The following is a 24855-nucleotide window of genomic DNA, read 5'->3' as shown; positions in this document are numbered from 1 at the left end:
ATCTGCGGCCTCAAGGCTGTCAAATTCCGGCCACTGATGGGGTTGGGACGAGCAGATTGTATTGGAGGCGAGGCAAGCGTCGCAAGCGAGCTGGGCCGTCTTGCCTACCACTAAGGCTTTGAATCAAATGCCCACGCCCTCAGGATTGGACACCCGGTTTGAACTTGATCTTCCTGTCACTTGTACGATGCATCATCCTCCGTAAGTTCGTAACCTGGTCTTGATCTCAATTGAGCCTATCGGCAGGAGTCACTCAACCATGCTGCTTAGCTCTAGCTTTTACTTTTATTCGCTGACGCATTTGTGAAGCAGTAATGGCAACAGCGCGAACTTGTGACTTCTCTCGGCTAATATCTCTGATTGTCGTGTTATCTGATATATTCAGATTAAGAAGTGATTTTAATGCTTTATATTTAAATGGTTGGTAGAGACTCCTGAGGGCTTTCTAACGTCTGAAGTTATTCATAACAATGCATGATAGTAACGTTCAACTTCGCCTTTCCATTCAGGCAGTTTACACACATTTAAAATGGAAAATTGTCTCCAATGAGCAATTTGTTTTGTCGCAGATGCTTGCCAATGGTTTTAGCCTTCTTGCAGGATGATGTAACATCTATCTCTGTCAGGGAGACATTGTTAAAGGCATGTGGTGATCGTTCTTTATGTCGTATCCTTGCCGAAGGATCGCAGCGCGAAAAGAGTATTTCAGAGCTTATAAGTAGTTCCGTGAAGCTAGGACGTATTTTTGGATCAAGTTCCTCGTAGCAACATAAAAGGCTAGGGGTAATGTAAGCTCATTGTGAACCCAAGAGATGAAGAAGAAATTGCTACTTTACAATATGGGACTGTCGACATCGATAAATCTTGTCATGACTTTCCCAATGAAGCTCGAGGTCGAAATTGGGAAATTTGATAGTCCAGCTTTGGTATTGGATATGTGTGGTTAACCTCAAAAGGCCATGTGTAGACGCCTTGAATTGTTAGACGAACTTCTCGTGAGTCTTCTAAGCTTAGGTGTCAATTATGATGGAAGAGAACCGCCTGGTCTGCTGCTAACCCCCCGAGCTCGTTGGTGTGTCCATGTACATTGGGCCAGATCCTCCATTCCATTGGTTGAGATTGCACTTGGACTCTATGACAGATGATGGAGTAAGTATTCGAAGACGAAGGTGTACGCGGTGTCCAACTCGGGTAAGACCCAGAGTTGAGTTATTCTTCTCCCATTCTTGTGGCTAACTACATCTGAGACGGAGGTAGTCGTGAATCAGCAGTTCAGAAGACTTCCCTTGAAGTCGGACGTTGCTTTTTGCAGTTCTAGTTACAGCTATGAGGCGTCAGAGCAAACTTAGTCCGGTAGGTCTTTATTTCACAAAATGCCACGGCCATCTGGGCCATCTTGTTGCTCCACTCTCCTGTAATATGTGGGAAACCTCCTATTCTGGAATTATTGGTCGTCGTAATATACTTGAAAAGATCTAGAGAGGCTGTGGTCTTATCCTTGTGGAGAGAGTACTGCTTGCCTGTACCTGAGTAGTAGAAATTGGCGAAAGCTTCCTGAAGTTGCGGCCTTCTAGTTTGATGCGCTTCGGAAGGTGACGTTTTTGTGGCCAGTAGCCTGGTTTAGCCTTAGGTATTTGTTGTCCTAGTCAACTTTGGCGAGCGGAATACCGAATTTTGGTTATCTTATTGGTATCCTATTATTCCTATTTCCTATTCAATTCTCTCTCTTCTCTTGGGCATGTCACAGAGGCTTATTCGCAAATCCAAGCTGGCCATTTCCACCATGGAAAACCACAAATTGCGCCTTCAAGAAAATGTCTCCGTAAATGGCGAAAGGAATCCCCGCAGTGATAGCCTGGATGCCACCAAAGCAAGTCGTTGCCTCCTCGAACGTGTCTCCATCAACCGGGGAGAAATTAACGAAGTCGCCCGGAATCACAGCTTGATAATCGCCAATCATCGCCGTGTAATCAGGCAGCGTCGCAGTGCACGGGTATACGTATCCGCCAGCCGTTGCAACGGCGTTTTGGGCTCCCTCCACTTGAGCATAGTACGCATCGACTATCTCCTGCGGAAGCAGCATCAACGTTGTGCCTGTGTCTGCGATGGCTTGGTGTGCTGCGGAGACGGTCCCTGAGGTGCCGACAGCGAAGCCTTCAGACTCAAAGAGCCAGAAACCGGATGAGACGTTGACGGCGACGAAGGAAATGTCGCCGGTGAATTCGGTCTTGTCGATGAAACCGAAGTTGTAGTTTCCTGCCTCCGATTTCTTCAAGTTTGCTGTGAACAGAGGCGATGCCAAATCGGTCAAGGCACTATCGAAGAAGGTTTTTTGCTGATTGGGCGTCACCGTGTTGAGGGTACTGAAAGCCAGACCTAACAGGCCATCCGAGTTAGGGTTCGAAGCTACGCTAGAGTCAGTATACCGTATTCGAGGTAAGATGGTACGAATCGAGGCTCGTGAGTTAGATCTGCGCAATGGAACCACCACGATTGGGTTCTCTCGATACATACTGAGGCATACCAAGAGTAACTTACTGAATGAAGCGGAGACATTACGTGCTGACTCAACAGCCTGGCTGTCTACCGTGACACCACCTACCGTGACAGTATCTAGATAAACAGCACCAGCCGAACTGCTACCATCGCCGTAAGAAATCGACCATGCCGCTCCGTCTATGAGCTGTGCAGTCGAGCTCTGGTCGATTTGGTAGACTGTCTGTCCCGCGACCTGGGCCTGAGGTGTTTCGCTGCTGAAAACCCACAGGTCAGACGATCCCGTATCAAAATCCAAGTTCAACGTTTGCGGCGGTGTTCCAATCTGACTACACGGAATGGAGTTAGTATGTCCCGTTTGGGTCGTTTCCCCTACATGGGAAACCCTAGGACTCGGGTCATCAACACTAACACTGGACAGAGGTATTCTGTATCGAACGCCTCAGGAACAGCAGCCACCTCGCCTATGATAAGTCAGACCTGTTGGACGCATAATTATGGCTGAACGACATATTTGACTCACCCTGAGAATCATCGTCTGTATCTCCATTGTTACCGTTGTTCCCAACCAGCCCCAGTTCTGCAAGTATCTGGTCAATGAGGGACTGCAGATCATCAGGTACAGCAGCCCCAAACTTCGCATAGGCTCTAGCAATGGCCATTGTACCCCTTCCCTTCTTCATGCCAGTATATCTCGAATTTGGCACCTGGCTGATCTTGAACGTCATTCCACCCAAAGTCGAGATCTCCAGGACATCTTCCAGTGTCAATGGCGCCGCTAGGACCAGAGTCTCATGGCAAAGAATGGAAGCCGCGACAGCGACAACTTGTCCGGACTTCATGATTTTTCATCAAAGCCTTGAAAGGAGCGACTCGAAGCGAAAGAACTGGTATCCCCAAAGCACAGCCTGCTGAAACGAAAAGGGAACTGTGCACTACCAGAGCGAAACGAACCAGCGCGCTCAAGGAACGAAGGAAGGAGTGAAACGTGTGTGGTAATGGAGCGATTGAGAAACCAGAACAGACAGAAGACGAGAAAAAGAATACTGCAGCTAATCTACCTACATTTAACACCGTTATGCGGAACGAATGGGGTTGAGATTGCCCATGGTTTCACCCATCATCTGGCAAAGTTCGCTTCCGGGCCTCAGCAGTGTTGTCGCGCATGATCAACGCCAAGGGGGATACTGATGTCCTACCATGAACATGGTGAACATGTCGAGAAAGCTTGGTCTGGTGCATGCTTGGTTCGGCCATGAGGCTGATTTGATATGACAGGGCATCTTTCCGGGCCACATCTTATGGCTTGCTGTTACATCATCCCTGCCAGTTTTATGCTTTGCTCTCTGCTGTCAAAACAGGAGTGGTATCAATTGGCAGCGCAGGAAAAGGCGATGTTATGTCGACGAATCCAGAGCAGCGCCAACTTGTGTGACTTTGGCTTGGTGCATGGAGTAAACCGTCCAATGGTGAAGTTGGCTGTTGAAGGTCAATATGCCAAAATGCTCACCAATAACTTCAAGATGATCCCAAGCCCCACCACCCCTTCTAGTCTCTACACTAATTCTCTTCCCCGCAGTTGAATGCTTTGAATCCATTCTGCCAATCATTTTGACGTCTTCTTCACTGTCGATTGCACATTGGATGTCCTCTAGAACGAAAGGAAATCACCAACTCTAAAGGAGTCAAAAGGAGTCAAGACAGTGAAAGAGAACTACCCAGTTTCGTCTGAATTTGAGTGACCTTAGCCCACGACTGCTGCCATCCGATGTCGCCGACGGTAAGTAAAAGTTCAGCTGGCAAGCATCACCCAATGATTAAGCATGAAACAACACAATTCCATACATTTGTCTAAACCTCATACGCCAGTTCCAGGTCAGTTCGCAGGAATACCAGAGGGGCAGGGATTATTAGTACTCCAGCCTACTTAGGCATGGTGAGATCATCCCTGCGGAGTTGGACGTATTGTCATTTACACAGCACTGAACACCAGCAGCTACATCTAATAAATCCAATCAGACATTCACGAAGTCGATTCCAGTACCATAGAAGCTTTCATATCCAGGACTTCCTCAGATCTTTGAAAGCTTAATTCTTCGCCAAGTATCGGCAGCATCGGCGTTGGGGGCGGCTGTTATTGTTACCGAATTTCGTCGATGAAACCAGCGGCCATGTCTGTTCGTTTCAGATCAGCAGAAGAGCCTGCGGAGCAACTAGCCTCGCTGAGCTTCTGAACAAGTTTACGTACTTGATGGGTTCGTACGTAAACTTAGCGACCCATCTCTTCGAGATAGCATGATGATCGTAGTACCGAGGGAAGCAGTCCTCTGTTGACGACTCTGGAGGGATGCCGTCGTATTAGGCGCTATGCTTGCTCTACGTGTTGTGCTACGTAGGTTAGTGTTAAGAGGCTCTGTGAGAGGCTCTTGCTCTCCGAGGGAGGGAAGAAGGAAGGGTCTAACCCACCAGCTACACTAGCAACTGTACCGCTTTCGGCCTAGGGCATAACTGTGTCGCTCAATCGCAAAATAACGGTCTAAAGTTTATAGTTTGAAGCCCATCACTATAAAGCCGAGTTGAAAGCAATGCCTAGGGGTAAGAGTAACTGTATATTTACTTTACAGTAGTTATCTGAACTAAGTGTCAGTGATCCACTGGCATTCAAGCACTTTTGGTCTATTAGCCGATGGGCTTGGTCCTCCCCCTGACAAAAACCTATGAAAATAACGTTTTAGTGAATATTCTGAATATTCGGACTACGGAGGATAACCGTTAGAAGCGCTTACAACTAATACTAACTGAGTGATAGCTATAGATTTACGGTTCTCTTAAACCGAAACGGCTAGCATGTAAAGATATAGTATCGTTTTGATTTATATAGCTAATTAGTGTTATATTTCAAATTATTTTATTTCTAGGTCAATACTAGTAGAAGTTTTATAAGTAACTAGTACTATCAACTTCACTAGAAGTCCATACTATTTAGGTTCGAGAGGTTATGGTATGTTAAAGCATCGGTACCACTTAGAACCAACTATACTGCAGTTATGGTCTGTGCTAATATTATTACGCTATCTTGTGAAGGTGGATCGCTAAGTTTTGGCAACACGGGCAAGAAAACAGCCAGCCAGCCAGCCAGCTGGCCGGTCGTCTTCTGCATTGCCATTCTAAAACATCAAACTTAACTTACAAGCTGCCAGTAGCAAATAAAGCACTGACGGCATATTCTGTGCTTTGGGCATTTGTAGAAGTCGGACAAGATGGATATCTATGAGGATGATGCACAACTCCGTCAGTCGCAAACAGTTACTGGACCTATATGCCTGCTTGGTTGCGCCCGCCGTAAGAAAATATAGTTGCATATGAAAAAGATCAAGGAGCCTGGAATAGGAATATCGAGCAGATCATCAACTCAGGGTTTACGAAATTCATCTAACTCTCAAGTCGGTCTAGGTCATCCCCATCTGGGCATCCAATCCCCAGATGATGGACAAGTGTAAAGTGCTCAACTGCTTCAATGCCAACGCATAATGGAGAGCCCCAACTCAACTATCAAACTTGTCCGCTCAGTGTAGCCAAGGCTGGCGTAACGTGAGAGCCGCGAGATCCTTGGCGTCCAGTCATTACTGGTGGTCACTAGGTTTTTGATACGAAGCCAGTCCAAATACAACGGGCCGATGGCGCTGCTTGCAAACGCAAATCTACCCGTGCTCTCGTCAACAAAATCCATCTCAGTTTGTAATCTTTCTGATTCGTTTCGGAGAGCAGACGAAAGCTGCTAACCACGATTCCCACTTGCGCAGGCCTTTAGTCCGTCTGAAGTTCCGTTAGCCGGGAAATGAAAGACATTTACGGGACTATACTCACCATACAAGGGTATATAGTAGAAGGACGATTACCTATGCATATATATATAAATAGCAAAATAAAGAAAGGCTCATTGCCGTTTTCAGAAAATACTCCGAATGCTCTGCTTAGATATGATCGGAGTGACGAAGCTCACAGTGTTCGCCACCAGCCAAAGAAAGTTATCCAAGTAGATATGGGTAGAACAACACCCGTTCAGCTAGGAACCAACTCTCCCCTTGTAGCCAGTCTGAGCATGTTCTCCAACGGCAAACCCTCCAAATCCTCCGTCTTCGCCGTGCCCGACTGACTCCCCTCCATCGGCAGAGGCGGCGGCGGTCGATCCAGCATGATAATATCCGGATCATCATCATCAGCCGCCTGCGACACGTTTCTTCCCTTATTATTTCCACCCTCTTCCTCATCCTCATCCTCATCATCCTCTTCGCTATCACTTTCAAACTCTTCCAACTCCCTCCGCAGCCCCGTCCTCACATTCTCCACCCCCATCTCGCGCTCCTCAGTCGTATATGGATCCAACTGCTCCTCCTTCATGAACGGCTCGAGACGATCAATCATATAATTCCTAACCTTCCCCCAGCGTCCAGACAGGGCCTCAAAACCCTCACCATCAGCCATGTCCCCGTACGTCTTGCGCCCCTCGTTCATAGCGGCCTCGACCTCGGGCTCGGGCTTCTTACGCAGGAGGCCCATCAGGAGGCCTTCCTGGATGCGACCAGGGTAGTTGGTCGAAGGGTGGACGGCGAGACGTGTGAAAAGGTCGTGGTTCTTGGACAGCACCTGCAGCACCGATGCGATATTGTTCTGGAGCACATCGGCCTGGTTCTGCAGCTCCTGGAGGGGCGGGAGGGGGTTGCTCTGTAGCACCTTACTTCGTAGGCCGCCGATCGAGTTGGTGAGCTGGTAGAGTCGCTGCCGGGATTGCTCTACCACTTTGAGCTCGTCGTTCGAGAGACCGAGCGCCGAGGCCGAGGATGACATTTCGTTGATGCGTTGAGGTCATGCGACAGGAAATCCGTGGGAGAAATGTGGTCAGGTGTTCCCAAAGTGGTGCTGTCTTTGGAGAATTGAGAATGCCCAAGTCGAAGTCGAATGCCTAGGCTTGTAGTAGTAATTCGGGACTTGTCTGCGGTTGGGTGGGGGGTAGCTGCCCCAAATCCAAATAATAACGTGCACACTACTGTACGTTTAAAAGAGGATGCCACCTACCCCACTGCAACTTAGCAGGAGCGATCTTCAGGGTCCATCCCATGTGTGGATGTATCCATTGCAAGGGTCATCCACAAGTCATATTTCAGCAAAAAAGACTACACTCGTTCAGTTGTCAATATGTGTCCCATGATTACGACCGAATTATGAACGTGTGATTTCACTATATCCAAGATCGATAGATTCGACCGATCGATCGATGTAAGCAAGAACGTGCGCCAGATGATGGAGAACCAAGCTAAGCATAGGGAAAGGTATCTATTGCATTTTCATCAACAGAAGCAAAACAGTAAAGTAAAACCATCAAAGCAAACCGCCGTCGCTATATGCCCGACATGAAATGTTGTAAGACTCCAAGCCCCTATGCCCGGCCGATAAAATCATTCCCAAATCAATGTGAAGGTATCGTTGATGATCACTCATGCCGTGCCGAACCGACAAGACGCGCTGGTTACTCGCCGTGGGAGCCGGCTTGGTCACACATAATGCCACCTGTCTCGCGGCCATACTTGTCGACGGGCGGATAACGTGCCCGGCGTTCGAGGTCGTCCAAGGGAACGAAGGAACGGATGTACCTATGCATTTGTTAGTTTGCATGCAGTGAAAAGGAGGGTTGAAATCGAAGACGTACTTCTTGTGTCCTTCTTCATGTGCGGCCGGATTGTAGTCCCAGCTGTCGAACCGTCCCTTGGTCAACGCACTCCACACAACTCGGCGCTTTCTCTGAGACAGCAACACATCCTTGGTGATAGCGTCGAAGTCCCACCGAGCTTTGGCCTCGTGCTCGAACTTGGCGAATTTGAGCTTCGCCTCTTCCTCCTCGGGGGTCAGGTTGTCGGACTTGTCAACCAGCTGGGCCAGGTTAACGAGCTCCAGAGGATCCCGTTCAAGGTTGAATAGCTGAGGAGCATCGGTAGGGCAGGTAATGTACTTCCATGGTCCCCGGCGAATCATCATCAGAGGCGCGATGGTGCCTTCGCCAGTATACTCAGAAATGACAGTGTCATGACCCCCCCGACTTTGCAAGTGAGGAAGAAGCGAGAGGCCATCCATCGGCAACTCCGGGGCGGGCTTTGTGCCAACCAGATCACATAACGTGGGCAGAATGTCCAAAGTGGAAACATTCTCCTTTACGCGGTGTGGCTCGAATTGTTGAGGGTAAGAGAGCAACAGTGGTACGCGAACTGAGCTCTCGAAGTAGCTCATTTTGTACCTAATTCGTAGTAAGAGACTTGCGTCCTTAAATTGGGGTAACTCGGAACACTTACCATAAACCTCGCTCTCCCAGCATGTCACCGTGGTCACCACTGAATACAATAATGGTGTTATCATCAAGACGGCATTGCTTGAGAGTGTTCAAGAGACGACCAATACAGTCATCGACATAGCTGACAGCACCATAGTAAGCTCGCCGAGCGCGCTTGATCTGCTCTGGGGAAATGTTCTCATCCCACAGATCGCAGACCTTCAGGAGCCTCTTGCTGTGCGCATCCTGCTCCTCCTGCGGAATCTGCACCTTGGGCAACGCAATATCGACATCTTCATAAAGATCCCAGTACTTCTCCTCAATAGTGTAGGGATCATGAGGATGTGTGAGGGAAACCTAGAAAAAAAGTCAGCACAACTGTGAGGTCTGTCAAGTCTTCACCTGATTCGGATTCCAATTTTGCCGCCACCAAACCACGGCATTCCGCAGTTTTCCGTTGTACGTACCGTTAAACAGAATGGTCGAGAGTCGGGACCCTCGCGGACTTGATCGTACAAGAATTGTGTGGACTTGTACATAACCTCCTCATCGTAATCGAGCTGGTTGCTCCTCACACAAGTACCGGCCTGCAAGATAGAGCTGGCGTTGTGATACCATTCCAACCGTCTCTCTGCATTATCCCAGTCCACAGCCCAGCCGAAGTCTCCAGGATAAATGTCGCTGGTGAGACGAGTCTCGTAACCATGAAGTTGATCTCCCACAAAGTGCATCTTCCCCGCCAGAACAGTGTGGTAGTTCTTGTGACGCAAATAATGAGCGTAGGTCGGCCAGTCACTTGAGATCTGGGAAGCGTTATCGTATGCGCCGATCTGCATGGGCAGAAGCCCAGTAATCAAACTCATGCGCGAAGGGGCGCATAGGGGAGATGGGCAGTACGCAGAGTCAAACTGAACAGACTTGGCTGCGAGGGCATCCAGGTTGGGAGTTTTGATCTGCGAGTCTGGGTTGTACATTTTGAGAAGAGGAGCAGCGAGCTGATCGGCCATGATGAACAAGATGTTGGGCTGCTTAGAGTTTCCTGACGGCGGGGCAGGGCCGTTGCCATTGGCATGGCCATTGCTGGCAGCAGGAGGGTGTGATGAATGAGGCATTGAGTTGATGTCGGGGGCCATGATATCAAGAACCGGCAAAGTAAACAGAGGCTTGGGTTAGAACGAAAGAGTACTTTGACGAAGAAGAGAGAGGGGGAAAGAGAGAGACGACGGGAGATAAGTAGATGAAATAGATAACAAGTGGCAGGCAACACAGTAGCGGTGCGTCCTGATATCAATTGTGAAAGACGATGATGACCAATCGGGAGCAACGAAAGGCTTACGAAGAACAATACCTGTATCATATACAAGCGGCTCCCCGGATGATAGACACGCGGGACAAAGCTTTGGATCTATTCAGAGGCTGTGAGTGGAAGGCTCAAGAGAACAGAAGGGCATAATCAAAACCGTAGGCTATCGCGCAATCATTGCGAGCGATCACGTTTGACACCGCTTGTTTTAGTCTAATAAGGGCATAAAAGGACCCCCTACCGCCCGACTAGAGCCCCTAACGATCTTCGAAAATCCCCTTTTGGTGACAACGAAGCGCTTCCAGGCGATAAGCAGGGATCTGCCGTGCTGCAAGTCCAGGGATTGCCTGCCTCGATTCAACCCCTGGGGTCAGATGAGCATTCAACCCGACGCCCAAAGCAGTATTGCACCTTGTCACATCAAACAGCTGATCAACTCGAACGGACACTGGCGGGATATGTCCATCAATATGGGAAGCTGACGCAGGCTCGGAAGAGCGGATCCACCAGTTCTCCCGTACACCCAAGCGGAATCTGGGGGAATTCATCCGCGCGCCGAGGCGGTAATTCTGATTATTGTGCTGCAAAAATGACGGCTTTAACTGACTCAACCCCGGTTTTCCTTCGATGGCGACAGAAAGCTAGATTCTGGCGCAAGAGCTCCATCCTCTAGTTTTGGGCCGTCAGTTTGTAAGCAAGGCGTGGCCCCGTGTGGCTCTTGCGGCTGTCTTCGCTGCTATGCTGTCTACCTGAGTATTATGCGGACAGTTTCATGGTAATTGCTCAGAGCTGCGGAGCCTAGATGGGTTCAGGTATGGATTAGATGAATTGCGGGGTGCAGACAATGGCCAGAGCAGCGGAGTCCCCGGTTTGAGGCTTCGTAGCCCCGAGAATAGCAACCACCATTCATGAAACGACGGCAACAATGGGGGCTTACGTACACGCAACGTCGTCCGCAAATGAGGCTGCCAAGGATGCATGAATACCTAACGGATAAACAATGACTACCGGTCACATGTCCCATGACGAAGGCCCCATAGCGGTGAATCATCAACCCAACTGCGACTCCCACACGACGGAGTATTGTGCTCGACATGTCAGGATGTAACTTCAATAGTCTGCATCCATCCCATCAATGGATGTGAATCCCCAAAAGACACTCAAGCCAACAAGCCAAGCACACAACTACCGAATGGCAAAGTCAATAATTGGGTGCAAGAGAACGACTACAAGGCGCTAATTACGCAACGGAAGTGCCCGGCATAAGTTTCAACTTTTGACGGCTCAGCAGATGCGAGCTTACTCCAAGGACGCAGACGGGTAAGATTTACTTGTCTCTTGTTTGGGTTTATTAGCATCTGCCAAAAAAGGCACCAGGCAGAGAGTATAACTCTGCGTCTCGCAGCAGTTTCTCCGACGGTGCAGTATACAAAAAGGCATAAACTCATCCTACGCACTTGGCTGCTCAACACAGTATCTATTGACGGGACCAAACTGCATGAAAGGTGGAGCTCTAGTCGTGGAAATTTTGACCAGATGGACTGGCTAGTCTATTAAATATCGACGTTACGTGGCGGTAACTCCTACATGCTGTCAAGATAGATCATCATCCCGATTACGACCCATTCCTCGACCACACACCGCAAGCGATGACTAAACTCAACCCCGGCGTCGAGTTGTTGGGCCCTTTTTCGGTGTCGCCGTCGATGCGCCAGAGCTGTCGACAGCAGCAACCGGGGCCTCCTTCCTTTTCCCCCGTGCCTTGGCCGAAGGCGCATTCCAGTAGTACACCATCTGCGTGGCGAGGACCAAGTTCAAGGCGAAGCCAGCAATGAAGCCATACAGGATGAGATTGTCATCCACCTCTTGCAGGGTTGTGAAGATGCGAGAAAGAGAGCCGGCGAGATAGTTGAAGACCTAGCAAAGTTGTTAGAAGCGATATAAGCGAGTCTGCTGAACGAGGCACTGGATCGAAAGACGAATATACTCTGCTGGACGACAGGAGGGTGTGGCTTCCAAGACGCAAATGCTTACCGTGAATGCGCTCAACTGCCCGGTGCCTCCTTCTTGCCAAATGGCAGCAATCTGGGGAATCTTGCTTCCCACGCCCAGCACACCAGCTCCTGCTTGCAGGTAGCCCAGCATCTGCATATCCACAATATCCTTGGTGAACAAAGTGACAACGCTGGCAGCCAAGGCAGCCACGAACAGAGCTGCCATGCTAGCTCGACCACTGTAGTTCAGAACTAGCACCGTAATCACGACGTTCTGCACCATGATCAAGGCCGTCTCGCCAAAAGTGCTGAAGGGGAAGCCGTTGCGGACATTGTAGGCAAGCGATATGAGGTAGGACGAGGTTTCGAGTAGGTAGGACAGGAAGCTGACACCCGACGACGACTTGGACTGAACGAGCTTAAGTATCTGGGGCACCTTAACGATGGATGACGCGCCGATGATGCCAATGCCCAGGCCCTTGGAGATGGCGAGCTTGACGCACTCGGTGCTGGTCGGGTCGAGGTCGAGGATCAGCGTCTTGTAGCAGGTGTCGCCGATGATGGACACGCCGAGGTCGCGGATTGGTGCCGGTAGATTATTCGTGATGGGTTGAAGGGGCTGCAACGCCGACTTTAGGGCCTCCATTCTGTGGGCTGTCTCTTTGTGAAGGTGACAAATTTGCCTCTGCGTGGAATCGACAGCGGGAAAGGCAACGTAAACTAACGGAGGATGAAATTCGCAAAACTATCAGGTATTATGGGACTTGACGACAGGGATCTTCGGGACATTTAACTGCGGTACTGGGAAGGAGCTAGGACCAATTGGGAACGCTACTGAATACTTACGAGGGTCACGCAGGAAACATCCCGAGGTCATTACGGCACCACAAGCACGACATGTTAGCAAATATCATTTTGTCTCGGCTATAACTTTGAAATAACATGCCGTTCATACTACCCGTGAGACCAGCAGCTTCATAGAATTCCCCTTCCTAGACGAGATCCGTCCTGCAAAACACACTTCTGGTTGTCTGCTGTACTCCTTAACCAAGGGGAAGTTCTGGCCATATTTGTGGCCAGCAAAAGAAACGCCGTACAGGTTCTAAATCAGCCAAATCATGTGGTTGCGGGTTGGCTAACTTGGCGATGTCAATATGCAATGGGCGAGGAAACGCAAGTCAATACTCAAGATCGAAGGTATAGGCGTTGGAGAGATCGCAAAAACGTCGAAGAAGCCCCATTTTATCTCTCGAACCTCTAGCTTCGAAGATTGGGGGACGTTGGTGAGTTGAGTACCCACGCAGCAGACACATAGCCAGCTATTCCATCACGACCGCGAGCGGAGGAACTGGCTCAGCCTCTCCTTGCAGTGCTTGAGATTCTCGAAAGGCTCCCAAGTGGACTCATCCTCGGGATAGTTCTTCCACTTGACATGGTAGAGATCGTCACCTGAATTCCTATCCTTCTTCATTCCATAGATCTTCTCGACGACGTACTCCTTAGGCGAAGCCATCGTGCCCTTCTTGCGCCCGCGCTTGGGCGCATCAGAAGCCCTGGGGGTAGGAGAATCGGCATGATACTTGGGCTTCTACTTGTGGTTAGACTGGCTTGCAGATAACGAGAAGATTTACTTGCCTTTTGCTCAGACATGTTCGCCATTGCGAACTCAGCAGCAGCTCGACTTGGTCGTCCTCTCAGGATGACGGCTTTGGCATTGGCATTGACATTGGCAGTGTCCTTGCGCTTCGAGAGAGAGCTATTGGTGACATCGCCATCCTTCTGGAGACTTGACTTGGGAGTGGCGGGCTTGTCAGACTTTGAGGGGCGACCACGACCGCGACGGGCGGGCGAGTTCGCGTCGTCAGCGTCGTTTCGAGCGACCCTGCCAGGAAGGCCACGCTTAGTCTGAGGCGGCTCCTTGGCCGTGTCATACTCAGCGACCTTGGAGGAATGTGCCCGCTTCTTGGCCGGAATGTCCTCATCTTCATTGTCACTGTCCTCTTTCGCGACCTTGGCGATCTTGGAAGGGCGACCACGCTTCTTCACCTGAACGTTCTTGTCTTCGTCGTTCAAATCAGTCTTGGCAGCATGAATTCGCTTCTTGGAAGCAGCCTTGGAGACCTCGGGCATGTTGACCTCATCGCCATTCTCACCATCAGCGCCATACTCGCCCAGTTGTACAACACTTCTGGGCTTGTCACGCAACTTGGAGACACCAGACGTGTCGGCGCCAAGGTCAGCAGGCTCATTGATGACTTGAACCTCATCAGAAAAACGCGTCATCTTACGAGCGCGACCTCCATGCTTATTACCCTTGCCCTTGTCCTTATCGTTGGCGGGCCCAGCGCCTAGATCAACATCGCCGAGCTCGTTGCCTGGCTGGTCCTTATCATGCTCATCGCCCTCATGGTGGAGGTGAATGCCACCACCGACTTGAAGGCTGCGTGACATGTCAGAAATTCTTTCGCAAAACATGATAAGTTGGTGCGATCGAGAGAAACTGCGATGAACTTACTCTGATACCACCATACCAGCGTCTTGGTCGTCAAGACCGGTAAACGGGCCGGGCGCCATCGTGCTTTCCCTGTTGCGATCGCGGTTGACCGGTAAGAGAGGAGAGCCTGTCTGTTGCAGAGAAACTGTAGGACCCATAAGCAGGTGAGGGATAAAAGAATGGAGGAATCGTATTATGCCAAGAACCTGATGTTTTAGTAGGGAAGATGTCTGATTGCTGGTTGCCGAAGGATCTTTACCCGACGCGAATTGAGACGGGAAGGAAGGCACAACCAAGTCTAAGTTGGGAAATCGTGGTCTCAAATGAAGCTGTAAGGAAAATTGGGAAAGATGAACGGTTGTGAATTGAGGTAGTTGTTTCTACCTAGAGTGTCTTTCGGTAGATATCCAGGTAAGAGTTGAAAGGTGCTTTATGAGGTGTTTGGATGATTTTCATTTTCTCTGATCCCAAGTCTTGCCGCATAGGAAAAAACCACCTCAAAATGCGGCTCGCAAGAGAAAGCAGCTGAGTTCGCCCGTTGGAATGAGTTGGATTTGGATATGGGAAAGCACCAAGTGGTGGATGCAACATGATGACTTGAGCTGTCTCAGTGCCTTGTAATAAGTAGTAAATACAAGATAATTCGCGTTAGTCTTAAGTAAGTCTGTGCTAACAGGTGGCTTTCAGTTGCGAGGTTTGTATAGTCGTTGAATACTCAGTCGTGAATCCAGTATGATTTTGATGACCTCAACTGATGTTGACTATTTTCTACGGTTGTTCGCCAACTCATACCAGCAGTAGTTGACCGAAACTGGTTCTTGCCTATCGAGACTTGGAGGAGTATAAGTTTGGACCCTTTGCATTTGATGACTTGTGCATAAAGTTAGATGAATCCTTGGTGGTAAGTCATAATTTTGAAGCAAATTGAAAACGAGGCACGCAGGGAATAATCGAGTCAGTTGAACGCATTTTATCATGATCTTACGGTGGAATCATAACACTCCAGATAACTCAAAGTCCGACTTAGTGCATGTGTTAGGGTAACTTGGATTTTGACAGACAAATTGGTTAGCCTCGTGGAGCAAGCACATGGTTAATGAACCCAACAAAAGTCTGAAAACATGCGCGCAGAGGCAGATCACAATTTGTGTTTTAAACTAGTGATATCATGCAAAAGCTGCATTCGTTTGTTGATGCTGCCACCGTTCACTACTTCTCCACCATCATGCTGGAGAATAGGAGCCGCAATAATTTCAGCAACGTGCTCACCGAGTCTGATGCTTTCCCAAAGCTGCAAACTAGCTATACAACCTAAGTTCCTCTCCTGGCTATCGTCGATCTCACTCGACCTCATTCCAGTACTTCTTCCAAATACACATCATGCCGTAAGTCCGCTGTCAAGATTCCGGAGGCATTCCATGAACATACTTTGAGACATCATCTTGGAACCCTCAATCGACATCTTCGTCATAATTGTCCGGCAACTCCTCGAATCGACCCTCTTGTTGAGCTATACGTACGGGATTTTCCGCAGAAATAATGCCATTAGCTCTCAATCTAGTATCTCGTTAGCAAAGGGGACTTGTGTGGTATATCTTCGGAGTACACACCGTTCAAACAGCACATAAAGTCTCTCGGCTTCCCTTTCTTTCTCTTCCTGGCTCATCTCTGGAGCCGCCGGGTGCCTCTCAGAGTCCAAGAACTGGCCTGTAACAGGGTTCACTGGCCTACTCGATCCTCCTGCATTAGCGAAGGCTTCCGACGCGCTCTGTGGGATGGGTATATTCCGATTGAAGAGGAATCCCGAGGCAAAACCATAGCCGACGTTGTCAACAAATTTGGACGCATCTTTGTCTGACATGTCGAAGAGGAGGTCCGATATAGCATTCCGGAGCTGTGGAGTCACCGGGTTTGTGGAGTTTCGAAGAAGCCAAGAGGAAATCGTACCGCTTCGACCAAGCACCTCATTTCTATCCTTTTCTGTCGGCAGTAATCGACGTCGTATGGAAGCCTTCACCTCTTCTGGTGCATATTCGTGAACGGCACGGATAACACCAATGAGGGCCGTCACCAGGCTTTCCAATTCATCGTTGCTGTAAGTCGTACTTGCGCCGACCAAAATATCCAGCAAACGATCTGCTAACACATTGGGCCCCTCTTGAGGGTAAAGTGATGATTGAACTTCCTTGGCTCCAACGTCCAAGTTCAAAAGACCGTTGACCAAGGTGGAAATGGGTGGATCAAGGGGTTTGCTCGCGGTAAAATCCACCTTGCAAAGCAGGTTGACGATGTGGGGAATGGCTGGGGTAAATGAAGATGTACGGTCTTTGCAGTAGTGAGTGATGTTGAACATAAGCTTCAGCGTCTCTGTCAAAGCAATATCTTCCATCGGCTCTGTTACTAACTTCTGGCCTTGTCGATGCTTGCAGTGGCGTTCCAAGTTCTTGATGATAATGTCATCGAGATGGTGTTTGTCTATAAGTTCGAGTATGTTGGTGTTTGTGCCGTAAGTTGTTAAGAACAAGACCCTTGATATCAAGAACTCATCGTCTCGGTTATCGTTTTTGAGCTGAGCGCAAGCTCTGGACTCAAATCCCAAGTTAACAAATATTTGCCGCGTTTCTGCTTTGAGTAGCATTGCGTTGCATATGCAGCGCAGGGCATTTCGGGCGGTTGTGCTAGAAGGGCTGTTGAACGCGTGTCGAGTAAGAGTTTCGATTCCCTGCGTCTGTAAGCAAACGAAGGGCCGGTTGGATCTCGTGAAACATACGTCTTTGGTGTAGATTGGGTCTGCGTTCTTAGGGTCTCTACCGTATATCTTCAATTCTTCTAAGACGGCATCTCGTTCTGTTGAAACTCGATATTAGAGCAGGTTAGAGAAGGAGAGCACAACTGCTTACGGTGAGGTAAGAGACTGATGGTGTCGAGATCTTGCTTCAATTTGCCCATAAGCTCCGTTACAGCATTGAGTTTATCTGTTCAAGTATTTAGCCAATGGACAGTGGTCCAGGAAAGGAAAAGTCACCTGGTCCTGTCAAGGTTCCCATAGCCTGCTTCTGAGCCATCTCTACCAAGGAACTACTTGGCTTCTCCTCGCCACTGGCAGTGCGACTGGACATGCGACTGCTAGAACGATTGTTTGAACCCGAGAATATTCTCTTTAAGGCACTCGGGCGCCCTCGCGGAGTCTGTGGGGACATGGTAAGCGGGAGCCGCGGGCGTACTTGAAATCAAGCGCAGGGCGGCGTGTGTGATGGATCAGAATGGTATGGGCTGATGCGGATGTGGATGAAGTGAACAACCAAAATACCAAATAAAGCCTATTTGAATTAAGGAATGCGACAAAACAATGCCCCTTATCAATGAAGAACTATCACTTTGGGGTTGTTGAGAGGTCATCTCACCCGGGTGACGGGTGCAGTATGTACAGTTACAACCGAGACGCGCCGCACTTGCATTGAGCGACCTGAGTTTTGGGGAGGCCTAATTTGGCATGGGGGAACAAGGTAAGAAGGAAGGGAGCAAGTACCTGAAGCCGGGTAAGGACCCTGGTGATCACTACGCAAGGTGACTACTTCATGTACTCGAGTACTAAGTAGCCTGAACGGGGCTTGAGACGGAGTCGAGCACTACGACAACGGAAGTAACTGCGGTGTCACCCTGATCAGGAAAACAGATGCCCTTACGAGCTGACACCACATGACAAGGAGGAATTGTGATGGAGTCGTGCAAAGGTCACTCTGCAGGTGGATGTACTTGGCATACAAAAGTAAGGTAACGGGTGTCAAACGCTTGGAAAGTATGGGAACATGGGCGATCCAAACTCGATGAACTTTGCCCAACTCGAGCTTCTCCGCATTTTGATTGTGGCGTAATAGACTTTGGGACTTTATGGCGGTGCAATTTTGATGCCGTTGCCGTTGACCTCAACCAGGCAAATTTACGATGATGCCCATGATGCCTAACTGCTAGGACACTCGGTATAAGCAAAGGTGGCTTAGGTTTGATGTGTCATGTAGGATGGTCCATCACTAGCAGAGTTTACCACTGCCCAGATATCCAAGGTGTACTTCGTCTTCTGTACGAATGCATGAATTAGCGAAGCTGCTCTGCCAAGCAGGTCCCTCGACAGCTGACCAGTCTCCACAGTGGACTATAGGGTCAAATTCTATTCGAGGTTAGAGGAGGACCGTGCTCATTAAAGTGGTCCAACGCGATTGCTTTACGCGGGTCGCGACACCCTGGTTGGCGTCAATCGCGTCGAGGTATATCAAATCTAGTCGGTTCTTTTTTTAAGCATTTCCCATTAGGTTATAGATCCCCCATACACCGAACCCCAACCAACTTGACCTCGACGCTCACTACCTGTAGGGTGACTACTAGACCTCGTCTTTCAACACCAACTTTGCTTTCTAGTGTCTACCCAGCCGGAATCTCACATGTACACTCATTGCACTACATAATTCTTCAGCGGTGGGCCTGCAAGTTCTTGGAGGCGGCTTGCAGCCATGGTCCCGCAAGTAGTGGTTCCAACGAAAGGTTTGGAAACATTGCCAACTCGACCACCCACACCGCCGCGCGAGAAGACACACGAGATACAGGCACTCGCCCGTCGTTCGCTCGACCCGAGACGAAGTCTTCATACGCCTCCAAACTATTCCCCAGACTCGTCCGACCTGTCCAACCCGGCTTCGACAAGAACACGCAAGAAGGTTGGCTTTTCAAGCCAGGCCGACTATCGCGACGCTGCTACCTATGCCGAGGATGCAAAGAAACGGCCGACCCCCCTTTCTACACACTCGACCACGAAATCTTCCAAACCTATCAAGTCCATCTTGAAGCCCACCGCTCACGTCGCAGTCAATCCATTGGATCCGAGCGCGAGTACCGACGACGCAACGAGACATGCGAATCTTGCCAACATGCTGGAATCAACCATCAAACAGCTCGCAGGGGCCGATAGAGACTCGAAGCTCGATGCGTATATAATGCTGGTTCGAGTACTGAAGGCGTCCAATAATCTGCCCGACCGGATTGCTTTGCAAGACAAGATGAGCCTCTTCACGCAGTTCATGCAACGAGATGTCACCACCAAAACTTCTCAAGGCACTATTGACTCGTCCTTGGTCAATCATGCCCTAACACTCCTCATCACCTTCCTACATTTCCCCGCCATTGCCTCAACTTTATCCAGTGACTTCGGCGTCTTCGTCATAGATCACTGCATCCGGTCTTTTGAGGACCCAGCTGTTCCAAAAGACGTGGTGAGACACTTGATGCAAGTCGCCGCTTCCCAACACTTCCCGCCCAAGGTCATGACTGCAGACCGCGTGGGTCGTTTGGTGGCATCGTTGCACACTCTGGAGGACCATCTCGCCGGCAAGAGCATAGTGATGTCTCGCATCCTCATCTACCGCCGACTGATCCAACAGGCCAAGCTTCACATGATCTCCCACTCGGAATGGCTGAACGATCTTTTCACCGATATGCTTAGCGGCGTAAGGGAAATTCGGGAGACAGCAATCGCCTTAGGCATGGAGGTTAGTTTCACTATCGGCAAGGAGAAGCAGCTCTCGAGAAAAGTCATGGAGATCTTGCAAGTGGCTGTGAACGACACAAAGTACATTGAATATTATGCCGCCCAACTCAAGGTCATGGCCAAGGATAAGCAGGTTTCGGTTGCAGTGCCGCAGATCTGGAGCGTCATGCTACTTCTAATGAGATACCCTTTGGAGAAGTGGGAATACTTTGGATCGTGGTTGGGAATTATCCAGCTGTGCTTCAACAGCAGCGACTTCCCCACGAGGTTCGAAGCAAATTACGCGTGGAATCGTCTCGTTTATGCCTTGCAACTCAACACGCAATCGTTTTTGAGGACTCTCAACACCGTGTGTGAGCCGTTCATGGGCCAGCTGAAGCGCAAAGGTAATGGCAAGCAGAGTGAGGAGCTGCGTAGGGTGGTTTTTGGTAGTATCTGCAACATCTACTATTACGCCTTCAAACCTAATGCCAACCAATCCCAACTTGATGCCATTTGGGATGGCTGCGTCCGGCCACTCATGCACCGAATGGTTGTGCCCGAGATGGATGGGAAGACTCGAGGGCGATCGTTGGCAGAAACGCAGGATAACGTTCATCAAGCCATGCTAATTCTGACGGGACTTTTCGACTCGTCAACGCCAAGGTTGTGGAAAGAGGACCACGTCGCCGACAACCCTCTGGTCAAACCTGAGGAACTACCTGCCCTGGACCCAAAGTGGTTACGGCGGAACGCCTCCAAAGTCTTCGAGGTTCTTGACCCTTTACTCTCGAAAACATTCGTGGATTTGTCAGACTCGGAATCTGTCCCTCACAAGCTCTGGCGAACTGTAGTGGGCGCTGTGGCGTTTGCCGCGAGCAAGGAGGTCAAGGTATCTACGGACACAGCAGTCTTCATGGCCAGTGCCTTCACGTTTTTGTTTAGAGTGTGGTCTCGTGGCATAACCGACGCGAATCATAGCGGCGACAGATCTCGCCAGTTCTGCGAGGCAACTCACGAATTTATCTCGACAATGACCGACGCCCTAGGCACGCTGCCTTTCACCGAGAAACAGCTCTCTATGGGCGGCAATGCCTTCCAACACGTGGCAACGCCATCTCATCGACCCGGCAAAGGCCAAGGCATTACCCGGACACCTCTTCATCATCTCTTCTCGATCCTCTCTACCCTACCTCTAGGTGTCAACGATGATGAGGGTCTTTCAGACCTCATTCGTTCAGTCTTCAACCCTTTCTTTGCGGCAAAGTCACCCCGTGCCAGAATAGATCTCGCCCACGAGCTAATGCAGTTGATCTCTATGGACTCCATTTCGCCTTACGGACCTTGGCTCGTCATCTCCGAAATTGTTTCGAATCCCTTGGAAAACAGCCAAGGGAGTCACTCGTCCACACATTCTAGTGGCGAGCTTCCGGTTGGCCACGGGTATCGAGAGATTGTCAAACATCTCGAAAGAGGTATCAAATCCACCCCAAACCTCCCTTGGGAACACTGGCATTCGCTTTTCCAAGTGTTGGTAACCCGTGCCACTGAGCAAACGGGTGAGGCGGGATGCGCAATTGGGGTTGTTGAGCCCTTAGCCAAAGCCGTTCTTGATGTCCTGTCTAATGAATACGAAGCCAGGATTGGCCTGACTTTGTTCAAATGCGGTGTCGATTTGATCTCCACCGCAAAGCAGCCTCGTGACCGTCAAGCTCTGGATGCAGGACGGCGCCGCCTGTGGGGTACGTCAGTTGCAGGGTCGAGATCGATGTCCCTCGATCCTTACGACAACCTCTATCGGCTCATGAATCATCTTCTGGCCGTGTCATATCGGCAGTACGGGGAGAATGAGAACAAGGAGGCAGTTTCTTTACTTGCCGAGGTTGCAGGCTTTCTATCAAGATGCAATCGCCTGTTGGTCTGCAAAACCCTAATTAACCTGCAAGATAGCCTTGGCCTTTGGATACAGGACACAGACGGGCGATATAACAGTATCCAGTCCTCGAGTTTGTCTGACTCAGTAAGTCAACCGCGTGACATTCTGTTCATGATTAACTGACTTATTGTAGGTGAAATTGCTCTGGAATCGCATCGACGCTGTCTTTACAGAAGCAGGGAACCTGGAGCAGATTCAACTTGAGGCAATCGAACCGCTGTTATGCTCTGCCTTTGAGAGTAAACACATGCATATCGTCAATGGCGTTTCGACGTTGTGGAATAAAGCTTTTGACCAAGTTGATGAAGTTCAATATCCCGAGAAACTGAAGGCGGTTTTGCTTTCTCTTCGGCCGTATGTCGACCTCATCCTCCCGGGCCTGGATATTTCAAGCTATGAGTGCAGCGGGCGAAAGCCTTCATTCATCGAATCCCAATCGCAAGAGGAACCGACCGCTTTCAACAAACCAACAAGATCAGGTAACAGCAAAACCACTCAGCCGGCAAGACGCTCTTCCAGACGGTCAGCGACTCCTGCGTCCGCCCAGCTTTCCCTTCCCAAGAAACGTCGATTAGACTTCACGCCCACTGACGCCCATCGCAAGTCCGCTCGTCGTAGCTCAGCACGGCTTAGACATGATGACTCTCAGATTCAGTTCGCTGCCATTGAATCATCGTCGCCCATGCACAATGCTGCAGAGCCCCAGGTCCTTACCGATCGGCAGAAGGAAGTCAGAGAAAGGCAACGCGAGAATGCCACCTTAGTCCCGGATATCCAGTCCAGCGGCAAGAAGAATCTGCCGAAGCAGCCGTCACCACTGCGTAGTGGTACTTCAGATGTTCCGGCGCACAAGGTCACTACACCTAAAACCCACCGGAGCTTCGAAAATTATGTGTCTTCGACGCCAACACCACGACGGGGTCAAGCTCCACCTATCGGGGACAATGACCAAGAGATGACGGACGACATACCTTCATCGCCCCCGAATATGGACGTCCGCCGGTATCCTCTCTTGCCAGAAATCAACAAGTCACAATCCAGCAGCAGTAGTGTCTTGGATGACTGGGCATTCATGTCCTCTCCTATTTCCGGGTCTCCACGTCAGAACCGACAAGTCCTCTCGAATGAGCAACAGTTGGCTGAGAAGGAGACAAATGGTATCGCCACTGCTGAGAACAGTAGCAAGGAAGTACTCGAAAACGCTGTGGTAGTGCCTGCAGCAGATGTTTCTGAGGATGATGCTGAACGTGGCGAGATTGGGGGTGAAAGCCTGGGAGACGACATTGCAATCGACGGCACCAGTCAGGCCGAGGATCTCCCACTTGCTACCAGAGGTCCATCAACACCGTCTGCGGCTCGAATGATCAAAGACCAAGTGACACCCAAATCCGTCAAGGACGTCTTTGTCGATGCTCTCACAAGCCCGGTTTGCACTCCGCCAAGTAAACACTCTCTGCTTACAACAGCTCCAACCGCACAACCCCCACCTGGTACGTCTCAGCTCAAAGGTGGCTCCTTCGAGCTTAGCGATCTCGACGAGGGGAGCATGCTGCGTCTGGTGGTCGAGATTGACGCTCGGACATGTGAGCCTATGCCAAGGTACTCCGAATCCCCTGAGAAATCGAGAGAACGAACCCCGTCCCCTGTATCGAAGTGCAATATCGTGCATCCAGAGTCGAAAATCGATGGCTCCAAAACACCCAACGATCCACCTGTGCATGAATCATCTCCTACAGTGGTTAACACGACAACGGAGAACCCAACGTCCACGCCCTCGCCCGCAATTCCATCTACGCCAGTGAACAGCAATAGTTCACAGGCATCGGGCAAAGCTTCAAAAAGAAGGCTGAAGAAGAAGCGAAAGCGCGTGTTGGAAAAGTCTGAGGAAGCCGGAAGCAATAAGCGCAGACACGATAGAGATGCTGAAGTCGATGTCGATGGAGTGTCTGAGAGCCAGCTTCCACCTTCAAGCGACAGTAAGCCTCTTTTCACACTCGATCACGATGTTCCATCTGACAGTCAACGTAGACACATGTTTGGAACAATCCGAGATTTCTGGCAAAGAACTACACTCAAATACATCGCAAGGATCTTTGGGATACGATCCTGAGTCCAAGAAGCACGGATCCCCAGTATCTGGCTCTGATAAGCATGTAGACGAGAGGAAAGCCGTGGAGTTGCAGCTAACTCAGGAGACATCTCATAATGACGGCAAAGTGGGGTTAATTCGTGAGGCTTCAGGAGAGCAGGAACTGAATGCTGAATCGCCGCCGGTAAAAGAAGTTGAAGCCACCGACATCACGATGGGAGAAGTTACCGAGGAAGAGGCACGTACTATTGAATTTGCGGATGCTGCGGTGCAGACTATGGAAGAGGCCACTTTAACTTCAGAAAAGTCGCCAATGGAGAAAATCATGGATGCCTTGAGGGGTGGTCTGGAGGAGCTGCGTACAGTGGCCTTGTCCAGGGGCGAAGTGTATCAAGTGGAGGGAATGTTCATGGATATCAAAAGAGAGCTCTATGGGGCCGAGAGCCGGGGCCGGGGAAGAGACTCATGAATCTGCTTTGGGAGGTAATATGCATATTTATGTATTTGCTCGCCAATGCATCCATGTGAAGAGTTAATTTGTACATGTATGATGCTTTAGGAGGGCAGAAGGCACAATCCATCGGCGAGGAGTTCGGCTGCATCGTTGAATGAGAAATAGACCTTATGTACGAAGTCTTAGTTTCATGAATCTTAGAAGTTTCGAATGACACAAGTTGCGCTTGAACAAACGACCCAAGTATCT

The 24855-nt window shown here is 49.9% G+C and overlaps 7 protein-coding genes across 7 annotated transcripts; 1 reads left to right on the top strand and 6 right to left on the bottom strand.

The window, feature by feature from the left end:
* Positions 1-1564: 1564 nt before the first annotated feature.
* BCR38DRAFT_108321 (eukaryotic aspartyl protease) lies at positions 1565-3531 on the bottom strand. Its single transcript, XM_040853351.1, has 4 exons — positions 3020-3531; positions 2909-2960; positions 2539-2825; positions 1565-2406 (listed from the first exon to the last, which is right to left on the bottom strand). The coding sequence occupies exons 1-4, from the start codon at positions 3336-3338 to the stop codon at positions 1742-1744; spliced, it is 1323 nt and encodes a 440-aa protein (XP_040710499.1). The 5' UTR covers positions 3339-3531; the 3' UTR covers positions 1565-1741.
* A 2057-nt stretch (positions 3532-5588) lies between these two features.
* On the bottom strand, positions 5589-7344 carry BCR38DRAFT_461312 (mediator of RNA polymerase II transcription complex subunit 8-domain-containing protein; the record flags this gene model as incomplete). Its single annotated transcript, XM_040862510.1, has 2 exons — positions 5589-5635; positions 6654-7344. 2 exons carry the CDS (start codon positions 7342-7344, stop codon positions 5589-5591), a joined length of 738 nt encoding a protein of 245 aa, XP_040710498.1.
* A 292-nt stretch (positions 7345-7636) lies between these two features.
* Positions 7637-10321, bottom strand: BCR38DRAFT_528083 (alkaline-phosphatase-like protein). Its single transcript, XM_040865415.1, has 4 exons — positions 9286-10321; positions 8841-9175; positions 8204-8785; positions 7637-8147 (listed from the first exon to the last, which is right to left on the bottom strand). The coding sequence occupies exons 1-4, from the start codon at positions 9949-9951 to the stop codon at positions 8024-8026; spliced, it is 1707 nt and encodes a 568-aa protein (XP_040710497.1). The 5' UTR covers positions 9952-10321; the 3' UTR covers positions 7637-8023.
* Positions 10322-11780: 1459 nt separating this feature from the next.
* Positions 11781-12761, bottom strand: BCR38DRAFT_354802 (monosaccharide-P-dolichol utilization protein; the record flags this gene model as incomplete). Its single annotated transcript, XM_040856902.1, has 2 exons — positions 11781-12038; positions 12156-12761. 2 exons carry the CDS (start codon positions 12759-12761, stop codon positions 11781-11783), a joined length of 864 nt encoding a protein of 287 aa, XP_040710496.1.
* Positions 12762-13325: 564 nt separating this feature from the next.
* On the bottom strand, positions 13326-14759 carry BCR38DRAFT_108281 (uncharacterized protein). Its single transcript, XM_040853350.1, has one exon. The coding sequence runs from the start codon at positions 14588-14590 to the stop codon at positions 13583-13585; it is 1008 nt and encodes a 335-aa protein (XP_040710495.1). The 5' UTR covers positions 14591-14759; the 3' UTR covers positions 13326-13582.
* A 973-nt stretch (positions 14760-15732) lies between these two features.
* BCR38DRAFT_449745 (guanine nucleotide exchange factor) lies at positions 15733-18077 on the bottom strand. The gene is made up of 5 exons (XM_040861306.1): positions 17635-18077; positions 17510-17584; positions 17380-17456; positions 16220-17331; positions 15733-16166 (listed from the first exon to the last, which is right to left on the bottom strand). The coding sequence occupies exons 1-5, from the start codon at positions 17807-17809 to the stop codon at positions 16061-16063; spliced, it is 1545 nt and encodes a 514-aa protein (XP_040710494.1). The 5' UTR covers positions 17810-18077; the 3' UTR covers positions 15733-16060.
* Positions 18078-18913: 836 nt separating this feature from the next.
* BCR38DRAFT_449742 (Rap1-interacting factor 1 N terminal-domain-containing protein) lies at positions 18914-24822 on the top strand. The gene is made up of 3 exons (XM_040861305.1): positions 18914-22147; positions 22197-24039; positions 24092-24822. The coding sequence occupies exons 1-3, from the start codon at positions 19118-19120 to the stop codon at positions 24619-24621; spliced, it is 5403 nt and encodes a 1800-aa protein (XP_040710493.1). The 5' UTR covers positions 18914-19117; the 3' UTR covers positions 24622-24822.
* Positions 24823-24855: the final 33 nt, after the last annotated feature.

This window comes from Pseudomassariella vexata (assembly GCF_002105095.1).
Source record: "Pseudomassariella vexata strain CBS 129021 chromosome Unknown BCR38scaffold_20, whole genome shotgun sequence".
Taxonomy (NCBI): domain Eukaryota; kingdom Fungi; phylum Ascomycota; class Sordariomycetes; order Amphisphaeriales; family Pseudomassariaceae; genus Pseudomassariella; species Pseudomassariella vexata.
Note: the sequence above shows the minus strand (reverse complement) of the source record. Positions and strands in the feature narration are given on the sequence as shown.

Coding starts and splice junctions, on each gene's coding strand:
- BCR38DRAFT_108321 (XM_040853351.1), bottom strand. CDS start 3,338: ATGAAGTCCGGACAAGTTGTCGCTGTCGCGGCTTCCATTCTTTGCCAT. Junction 2,826..2,908: donor ACAGAATACCTCTGTCCAGT/GTTAGTGTTGAT, acceptor CATTCCGTGTAG/TCAGATTGGAACACCGCCGC. Junction 2,407..2,538: donor TAATGTCTCCGCTTCATTCA/GTAAGTTACTCT, acceptor ACTCTAGCGTAG/CTTCGAACCCTAACTCGGAT.
- BCR38DRAFT_528083 (XM_040865415.1), bottom strand. CDS start 9,951: ATGGCCCCCGACATCAACTCAATGCCTCATTCATCACACCCTCCTGCT. Junction 8,786..8,840: donor CTGGGAGAGCGAGGTTTATG/GTAAGTGTTCCG, acceptor ACTACGAATTAG/GTACAAAATGAGCTACTTCG. Junction 8,148..8,203: donor CATGAAGAAGGACACAAGAA/GTACGTCTTCGA, acceptor ACAAATGCATAG/GTACATCCGTTCCTTCGTTC.
- BCR38DRAFT_108281 (XM_040853350.1), bottom strand. CDS start 14,590: ATGTTTTGCGAAAGAATTTCTGACATGTCACGCAGCCTTCAAGTCGGT.
- BCR38DRAFT_449745 (XM_040861306.1), bottom strand. CDS start 17,809: ATGTCCCCACAGACTCCGCGAGGGCGCCCGAGTGCCTTAAAGAGAATA. Junction 17,457..17,509: donor CATCAGTCTCTTACCTCACC/GTAAGCAGTTGT, acceptor GAGTTTCAACAG/AACGAGATGCCGTCTTAGAA. Junction 17,332..17,379: donor ACCCAATCTACACCAAAGAC/GTATGTTTCACG, acceptor TTACAGACGCAG/GGAATCGAAACTCTTACTCG.
- BCR38DRAFT_449742 (XM_040861305.1), top strand. CDS start 19,118: ATGGTCCCGCAAGTAGTGGTTCCAACGAAAGGTTTGGAAACATTGCCA. Junction 22,148..22,196: donor CCTCGAGTTTGTCTGACTCA/GTAAGTCAACCG, acceptor GACTTATTGTAG/GTGAAATTGCTCTGGAATCG. Junction 24,040..24,091: donor GCTTCCACCTTCAAGCGACA/GTAAGCCTCTTT, acceptor CAGTCAACGTAG/ACACATGTTTGGAACAATCC.